This window comes from Trichinella spiralis, assembly GCF_000181795.1.
Source record: "Trichinella spiralis strain ISS 195 chromosome Unknown Scfld4, whole genome shotgun sequence".
NCBI classification, from domain to species: domain Eukaryota; kingdom Metazoa; phylum Nematoda; class Enoplea; order Trichinellida; family Trichinellidae; genus Trichinella; species Trichinella spiralis.
Genome location: NW_003526943.1, coordinates 9,244,457 through 9,253,828, shown reverse-complemented (window position 1 = coordinate 9,253,828; position 9,372 = coordinate 9,244,457). Strand labels below are relative to the sequence as shown.

The 9,372-nt window shown below is 38.7% G+C and overlaps 3 protein-coding genes across 3 annotated transcripts; 1 reads left to right on the top strand and 2 right to left on the bottom strand.

Moving 5' to 3' along the window:
- Window positions 1–991: 991 nt before the first annotated feature.
- Window positions 992–5,552, top strand: Tsp_02239 (multifunctional protein ADE2; the record flags this gene model as incomplete). The annotated part of the gene is made up of 10 exons (XM_003378033.1): window positions 992–1,473; window positions 1,805–2,327; window positions 3,394–3,588; window positions 3,641–3,819; window positions 4,217–4,484; window positions 4,526–4,695; window positions 4,753–4,930; window positions 5,049–5,207; window positions 5,279–5,409; window positions 5,493–5,552. Coding segments are annotated over 10 exons (2,345 nt in total), but the record flags the coding sequence as incomplete, so codon positions are not given.
- Window positions 5,553–6,088: 536 nt separating this feature from the next.
- Window positions 6,089–7,557, bottom strand: Tsp_02240 (conserved hypothetical protein). Its single transcript, XM_003378032.1, has 8 exons — window positions 7,336–7,557; window positions 7,201–7,261; window positions 6,991–7,132; window positions 6,806–6,929; window positions 6,503–6,607; window positions 6,310–6,447; window positions 6,160–6,242; window positions 6,089–6,110 (listed from the first exon to the last, which is right to left on the bottom strand). Exons 1-8 carry the CDS (start codon window positions 7,555–7,557, stop codon window positions 6,089–6,091), a joined length of 897 nt encoding a protein of 298 aa, XP_003378080.1.
- Window positions 7,558–8,475: 918 nt separating this feature from the next.
- On the bottom strand, window positions 8,476–9,085 carry Tsp_02241 (hypothetical protein). The gene is made up of 2 exons (XM_003378031.1): window positions 8,890–9,085; window positions 8,476–8,867 (listed from the first exon to the last, which is right to left on the bottom strand). The coding sequence occupies exons 1-2, from the start codon at window positions 9,083–9,085 to the stop codon at window positions 8,476–8,478; spliced, it is 588 nt and encodes a 195-aa protein (XP_003378079.1).
- Window positions 9,086–9,372: the final 287 nt, after the last annotated feature.

Sequence of the window (9,372 nt, the reverse complement as noted above, 5' to 3'; positions counted from 1 at the left end):
CAATAAGCTTTTTATCATCCATGCCATGTGGCGGAGTAAGCTGGTGCCAGCAGTCTGTTGCTATGTACGGTAAAGATATCGGGAAAAAAGAGTTTATTTTTCAAGCTTTAATAAACAAAGCGGCCGTCCTTAGGGTCAATCTTTATCCACAAGCAATAATTTGCAATTTTGAAATCACCCTGATACCACTTTGTTAATGTCGTCCACTGATATGTTGTTTATTATTGTTGTTGTTGGCTGTTCTTTACTATTGTTGCTGCTGTTGGCTAGTGAAAAATAAAAATCACTATTTAACTTATTTTTTGTATTGTTTTTTTCTGAATTACTACTATCGCATTTGATATAACGTCACTTTGGTACAGTAAAATATAGAATAATGATAAAAATTATTTTCGGGAATGCTGATCATGAAAAAGTATAAACTTCACCACAAATAATATATTTAAATAAACAAAATTTCAATGAATGACGAAACTTCAAACAGACAATAAAATTTTGGAATAATATTTCCATTTTTTATGTTACGTCACTACTATTAAAGTTACGTAGTCTAAAATAGAATATTTGAACGAATGAAATGAAAAAATATTACAGCTAATCACAAGGGAAAGATTTGAATCAATGAGCAATCAGACAAGGAAAACCAATACGACAAAGATTTCACGATCCAATAAAATAGCGTGGTCAACGACCAATAAGTGAACAGTGGAACCGAAGAAGAACAAACGTTCAAGATAAACACAAAACATAAAACACAGTATTCAAGTGCCCCCCTCCAATGTGCTCCATTATTTTCCAACGCCCCCCCAAGTGCCCCCTTACTTCCCATCGCCCCCTTCCAGCCTTCAACCGCCCACAAGGGGGCTATATCAACCACTTTGGGAATCACTGATGTAGACGATCTGGTAATAAGTTGCAATAAGGAAGCTGAGGTGAGAGACCTGTCCGCAGAGTACCGATGTTCCTTAGGAAAGGTGGCTTCCACCTTCAGAAATGGACCAGCAACCATACAGAATTGCTAGCTACACTTTCGAGAGAAACGGTGAAAGGGAAATCGGAAAAACTATCGGGGTCTATTGGATGAAGGATGAGGATATCCTCACCTTCAAACCACCCGCAGACTCAATTACCCAGGAACTATCAGACGCAGAAGCACGATGGCTCAGAGAGGTCCAGGTGAAGGAGTTCGACATCAAGCCCTACTCTGTTGAACAAATGAGGGAGTTTGAACCGTGTTCAGATCAAGATGGTTTGCTGAGGATGGGCGGACGTCTGAGGCGATCCACTCTGCCTCCAGAGTCCAAACATCCAATCATCCTCCCACACAATCACCCGGTGACAGAGCTGCTAATCAAGGACCACCACGTCAGGCAGATGCATGCTGGCGTCAATCAGACCCTGGTAGCCATCAGAACAAGATTTTGGTTCGTCAGAGCCAGAAACGCGGCGAAGAAGGTGATCCGTTCATGCCCGGTATGTCGCAGAGTCGATGCAACTCCGAATGGGTGACTTGCCGGCCCACCGAGTGACAGAATCACCATCATTCAGCCATACCGGTGTGGCCTTTGGAGGTCCACTGTTTGTCTGCCCAGACGTGTAGGGGCGCGATACTCGAGTGAACAAGGCCTACGTCTGCATATTTACGTGCATGACGACCAGAGCGGTACGTCTAGAGCTCCTGAGAGAGCAGACAACAGACAGTTTCTTACAAGGTCTTCGGAGATTTATCTCCCGCAGAGGCCGACCCCGAGTGATACAATCCGATAACTTCCGGTCTTTCAAACTGGCAGACATATTCATCCAGTGCCTGTTCAGAAATTCCGACGGGGAAAAACTGCAACGCAAGCTCAACGAGGAACGGATCCGGTGGAAATTCATCACACCAAGAGTCCCTTGGTGCGGTGGTTATTGGGAAAGACTCATCCGATCTATCAAGAATGCGCTGCGAAAGACAATTCGAGGAGCCCTCCTCAAATATGACGAGCTCCACACTGTCTTGTGTGAAATCGAGGCGCGCATCAACGATAGACCGCTGGTGTTCATGGGTGATGACATCTCCGGTGAAGCAGCATTAACTCCGGCCCATTTCTTAATCGGCCATGAGCTTTCACGACTACCGAATTTGAGAACCAGGATCTACCGGCGTGATGACATCACAAGTGGAGTGAACCACTTGATACGGAGATGGCGGTATCAGCAACGCCTGATTGCCCAGCTATGGAAAAGATGGAAGCAAGAGTATGTCACCACCCTGACCACACGTGGAAGATGGCGCAAAACTCAACAAGAGCCCAGAGTGAGTGATATTGTGCTAATGCACGAACCCGGTACTGCATGGGTCAAATAGCCCATCGGAAGGATCATTGAGATCCACCCGAGTGAAGACGGTGTAGTCAGATCGGCAACGGTGCAAACCAAACAAGGAACAGGAACCCGATCGGATAGATCACTCCGCCTGGTGGAACCATCCGGTGATGCATAAACCCCGTTGACCTTTTTGGGGTGGGAGGTGTTGAGAAATCTTTTCTCTATACCTGCTTATCAATTTTTAAACTCCCTACGATCAAAATATTGTTTACTGCAACAAAACAATAGTGACGCAATGTAAGTTGACACCCTTGTTTTTTCTTGATAGTGGACAATGGAATGGCAATAAAACGGTCAAAGGGTTAGGGTCCACGCTGTATACCTATCACAACCTCGGGGCTCAGTTACTGACAGCGCGGCTGTTCCAATCACCGGAGCCACACAGATTAAACGGTTGCACAAACAACCCATTTTAATTATATTTTTCCTCGAAAATTTGAGCCATAAAACGCGGAATGATGTCAACAAACATGTATAAATAAAAGTGAGTAGGGAGGAAATAAGAGAAGCAAGAAAGTTAGCCTTGCAAACATTTCAAACTGCTATTCAGCTACTGTATTATTCCCCGTTCTTGATTCAACTGATTAAAATTAAGTTGAACAAAACAACATTCATTGTTTTGCATCGTTATAAATAAAAACATACAGTCCACTTACAAAAGGGATCTTCAAGTTTGAACTAAAGATTTCCTAACAGCTTACTTTTTACATTAATTAACAGTATGTTTCATTTCTTCTTTGTGTTATTTTGTCTTATTAAATTTTAAATTAAGATTTCATTAATATGCGTTTCAACTTTGTGTTAGTGTTGGACGACAGTTTTCTGTAATTAAACAAAACGCAAGTAGCATAACGTACTGTACGTTTTATTTTGACTGCTGCATCGTAGTTTTGCACGTCGATCGCGATTAAAAAACTCGCTCCATTTCACCCAATGGAATCAGATGAACAAGGGATACCTCAATTCAGTATTGGCTATCGTAAAAAATATGTTGTAAAACAGTTGTTCTTAGTGGTGCTTTTTAAGGGTTGGAAGATTGCAAAAATATTTCCGAAGGCAAGACCAAAACAGTTTTGCAAATTTCTGACAGCAGTTTTGTGCTGGTGCAAAGCAAAGATTTCGTCACCGCATTTTCTGCGGAACAACGTTACGCAGTGGATGGTAAAGCTGCACTGAGCAACGCGACAACGTGCATAGTTTTCGAATACTTGAACATGCTAGGTGAGTGAAAACTGTTGTTGTAAATGACATTTTTTCGAAATCAAAACTTCAGGCATCAGAACACATTATATGAAAAAGCACAGTGATACTGAATTTATTGCAAAACGATGCGTTATGTTGCCACTTGAATGGGTTGTTAGACGCGTCGCAGCCGGATCGTATTTGAGAAGAAATCCAGCAGTTAAAGAAGGCTACGTGTTTTATCCACCAAAAGTGGAAATATTTTACAAAGTTAGTGCAGCAAGTTTTTATTTTGTTGCGTTAAATTCTTTATCGATTCAACAAACGATTTGACTCAAGCATTGCTTGATTCTGTTTCTTAAAATATTATTTTTAATATTTGAGTTTAATTTTAGTATACAGTATACGCTGAATTCAATTTATCGAATGCTCTGTGTGACATTTATTATGATTTTTACAGATTAAAGTTAGCTGCGGTAAAAGATTTCAACATTTGAACAGTATATAAAACTATAAAACCAGTTTTATAATCACTAATTTCAAATACATGTCATAAAATTATAATAGTTCATATTTTGATACGCTTCTGTGCAAAGTGTGTGTTTTTTTCCATTTGTGCTTGTTGATTTAAAAAATTTTTTTCAACCTCCTGATTGGCTGTTTTCAGGATGATGCTGCCGGTGATCATCTGTGGTCTCGAGAAACGTTGATCGAATCCGGACTTACTGTAAGCGGCATAACGATCGAACAGGCAGAGGTGAATTTGATGACTTGCGTATGTTCCACTGTGTTTGAAGTGTTGGAAAGGGCGTGGCTAACTTTTGGATGCACGTTGGTTGATTTGAAGGTTGAATTCGGCGTAGATCCGTTGACAGGCAAGTGTCCGTCGACGTTTGACGTGGCAGTGGTTGCGTTTTTCAGATGGCATCTTGCCAGTAAAACAATTTTATAAATTTATTGAAAAATAATTTTACAGGAAACATAATTGTGGCTGATGTGATTGACAGCGACAGTTGGCTTCTTTGGGCTGGTGATGACAACCGATTGCAACTGGACAAGCAGTTTTATCGTGATTTGACCGATGTACAAGAGAAGCATTTGATTGAATTAAAAGGCAATTATACTTGGGTGGTTGAGAAACTGAAAGTAGTTGATTATTAATTTGTTTGTTTTTAATATGCAAAAGCTTCTGCTTTTATTCAGCAATTCAGAACTGCGCCTGTTGGTCGTGCGATTGTGTTGATGGCATGCGAACGTGATAGCAACTTTTGCGAAGAAATACGCGCACATTTGCTCCGCTTGGGCGTGCCTTGCTTTCTACGAGTTACTTCAGCTCACAAAAGTACCAACAAGACGATGAAAATGCTGACCGAATTTGAAAGTAATACTTTTAAATCCTTGATTAATTTAAATTGCGGCGCTGTCCGATGATGATGAGAATGAAATGATAAGCAAGTATTATTAGAAATTATGAAAATATTTTCTTCTTCTTCATTCAGGTGGACAAATTCCAACAGTTTTCATAGTAGTTTCTGGCAACAACAACGGACTTGCGGCACTATTGGCCGGCAATACCCCCTATCCGGTGATCAATTGTTCGCCAGTCAATGAGCGGGCTTCATCTGAAGATTTCCGATCTTCTATTTGCCTTCCAGCCGGTGGGTTTGATGAAAATTATATTCCAATCGACAATTTTATTTATTCACTTTTTTCGTTTTTATCTAAGCAGGTGTTGGATGCACTACTGCAATTTCCGCTGAATCAGCAGCTTTGCACGCTGCCAGCATACTTGGCTTGAGTGATCATGTTGTTTGGGGACATTTGAGAGTTAAGAAGTTGTTGAATCACATCGCTATGATGGTAATTTATAATTAATGATGAATTTTATTTGTTCATCTTTTAATACTACTACTACTGTTCTTCATTCGTGTGATGGTTTTTAGAAATCAGATCGTGCTTTTCGATTGGGTAATGTGACGAGTATGGAAAAAGCGAATCGTTGAATTGATGATAACAAGATATTACTGTTCAACTTAAGAGGTGATTTTTTTTCATTCAACTTTATTTATTGCATTTTGTAAACCTTTATGCATGAAAAACATTTTTGTACTTCAGAACAAAATACACTTTTTAAAAATGTTTCGTTTGTATTTATACTGAAGGCAATGCGCTCATTTAATTTACATTTATTGTGGTGTGGCAATAATTGCATCATTATGTTGTTAGAAAATTAGTTGTGCTTCGGTGAAATAAATTAGTCTTCATGTTTTGTTCATTTTATTCTCTTTGTTTAAGAACGGTTTAAATTTGTCTGTCGTTGATAGATCAGTAGTGTTCAGAAAAGAAATGTTTTAATCCAACCTTAGCAACCGTTATTTACTTCAAGTTAAACATTATTTCTTCAAAAACAAAATAAATACTTTCATGCATACTAATTAATTAAAACTTAACAAAGTAGAACACTAACAACATGCATCTTCGATCGCAGACAACTGAACGAGCTAATGAAATTACAATTATGACACTTATTGAAATTATTCTATGCTTTTTCACGCGAGTTGCTAAAATTATTTCTCAGAAAATTCAGAAATCTCTTTGGGGGGGAAGTACCCGAAATTGATACGCAACTGTTCGAAGAAAATGAATGTCAAAATTGTTTGAGGAGCTAAACGAATGAAAGCTGGTATGAATCCCTGAAAACACAATCAACTTTAATAAGAGTAGAGAAGAAAAGCTAACTTGAATTAAAAAAAAAGGAACCTTGAAGAATCCAGCGGGTCCAACTCTGGCAGTGTACAGGAAGCAATCGATAACTCCTTTGAATTCACCCGGCTTGGCGTTCATCATTCGCGTTTTCAGCACGTCCAACGGTTGAGTTATTACTGTCGCCACGCCAGCCTGAATAATTAATTACTGATTTCAGCTAAACATTAACATATGAGTAAATAAAAACTGAAAACCTTACAGCTGAAAGACTAGCACTGAAGTGGGTGATCAAATTGTCTTTAAAGAAGCTGGTAGTCAAAAGTATTTGTTTGAACTGATCATAAAATGCCAACTAAAAATATTGAAAATTATTTCGGAACAGCAAAACTTTTTTTTTCAATAAACAATTTCCACGTTAAAATATGAAGTAAAAAACGAAAACTAAATTTTACCCAATAAATAATAATTATTATTATTTATTGAACAAATCAATGAACATGACTTTCAAATTCAGCCTACAGTATATATTATTATGCAAAAAAACATAAACATGTTTTACTTGTCCAATGGTCATAAAAACTGCCCTAGCCGTGGCGGTTGTCGCACCGGAAAATAGACGCGTCACACCTTCTTCCCGAGCGACTCGATAAACACCATCCAAAGCATTTTTGTAGCTAAAACCTTGCATTGTAGTAAACATGTTATGATTTGAAATATTTTAGAGGACAAAAGTACTTTCGACGTTTGTCAGCCGGTAGCTTCATGTCATTTTGCATACGAACATTGACCATATCCCCAGGAGTACCAACCAGACCTCCACATCCCCCCGAAATAGCTGCTATCGCCACTTTTTGGTAAAATGGAGCTGGGCCTTTATCTGTATAAAACAGAAAAACACTACAGATTGTAATATTCGCATATATATATGCATGCATGCAACATTACCTTTGGGTAAACTGTCCTTTATTGCTTCGTACATACCGAAACGAGTCAAAGAGTAGGTAAGCTTAAAATAATCAACAAAAACCACAAAAAGTTGCTCTTGAAAGAAAAACCAAACAAAAAGAAAAGAAATAATACTTGACGTAAAAGACTTGCCGACAACCCATTGTACAAACCCATGATGCCATCCGTTTTGAACACTTTAATGCCCATCCGAATCAGACCAATTTTTCCTTCTTGCTGTGTTTGTAAATGCACCTTCAACAAGTCCAACGGATGAGTACAGCATGCGGCACCAGCAGAACCCAAACCACCAAAGTACCACCTGGCGTGCTTCTTGGTTTTATCCACAGTTGCCATGTTTCAATTCAATTCAACATTAGTGAAACAAAGCTTAAAATACAACACTATTTGATGCTTGCAGACAATATCAAAAACAAGTAATTAAAAATTTTTTACCATGTACTTCAATTTATGCATAAATGTACGTGTATGCATGCAAATTAAAAAATATACCATTTCTCCATTAAAATTCAAAAATTATAACATCCTTTATGAAAAAAGTGTATTATAAATAAAATAAAGTATAATGTTAAAAAATGAATTATAAAAATTTTACATCTATTTCATAATAAGAATACAAAAGAAAACGGAAATGTATACCTAAAGCTAAAATATTCTTTTTAAGCTATAAACGTGAACAACAACAACACTGATACAGTATTCATGAAAAGATGCGCAAGCTAGGCTAATGTACAGTATTTATCTCTTTAGCAAATGTAATATTCGTATTTATTTGAATTTGTATTTTTGTTTTTTTTTGAAAAAAAAACAATAATAATTTTTAAAATGTTTAAGAAAAACATCAAATGAATAACCGTGTAAGTGAAATTAACTGAGCAATATTATGCGAGTGTAGTGGTGTTCGCGGCCGCTTTACGCTTATCATCAGCTATAAAAAATATTGATACTCTGCACAGTTTATTGTTCGCTACATCAGAATAAGCACGCGTATCGCAGACAAGGCGAGCTAGGCCAAATTCAATACAACTACTACTGTTCCGCACCTCGAGCTTCGTTTTTTACCTCCTTTTCCTACACTACTGCTTCTCATTTGATTTTCCATTCAATGTTACTCTCTGGCTGTTGTACTACTGCTTCCCAGAAATAGTCGGTCCGCCCTGGCTTACATCAGTGGTTTATATTACGTAGTTTTCGTTGCTTCGAACAATGTTTGCGTGAATTTCATAATGGACTTCGTTTAACAGTTACTTTAACTTAACAGTGCACCAGAACCAACCAGTGCGGTCGTTGTAATATTTCAAACACACCGGACAAATTCAAGCCGGCGTGTGGCAACGGTCTGCGTAGTGGATGAGCAAGTGACATCCACGCTTTTCGGCTCTGCCCAGCTCTTTGCCGCATTCCAAGCATACAAACGAGCAGTTGATGCCGTGCACCCGAGCATGCGCGCTCCAAGCGCACGAGCTTAGCAAATATGGCCAAGCAGATTCGACAACAGTATTCCTTTTTGAACAAATATCCCGACCTGATGTGATTCCACAAGCTGTCCGCATCCTGCAACTCGTACCTACGTTCTGAACATTGCAACGTCACGTTGTCACCGCCCACCGGATTCGCATGGCCATTGCTGCTAACTGTCCTCACTACTGAATTTTCCTCATCTCTGACTTTTGCAACAACGCCATTCCATTCTAATCGAACATCTCGCTTGTTCCAAGCGCCTTTCCAAAAAGCCACAAAGTTTAGAGATAGTTTTTAAAATCTGTGAACCGTTTTTTGGAAAAAGAATTAAATGCTGAAAACAGTTTTGCGTTGAGACAGATCGTAAAAGCTGACGACGACGACGTTCAATTTTCACTAGCATCAGATTAGCTGCTGCAACATTGCTCAACACATCATCCTCCAACTACGTCTGTACAAGTTCACTCGCCTCAGTTGTGCATGTTAATAATGAGCACAGCACAAAAAAAATTTTATTATCAATATACAGTGGAATCTGTTTATAACGAACACGATTACAGAGAGCTATCTTTATAATGAACTTGTTTTCGTGGTGCCTAGCGGTAAAATAGTATCATGTACGACTCGGACATAGCAAACTACCTTTATGACAAATCGTTATCGTGACTGTTATGGTATGGAACCTCATAG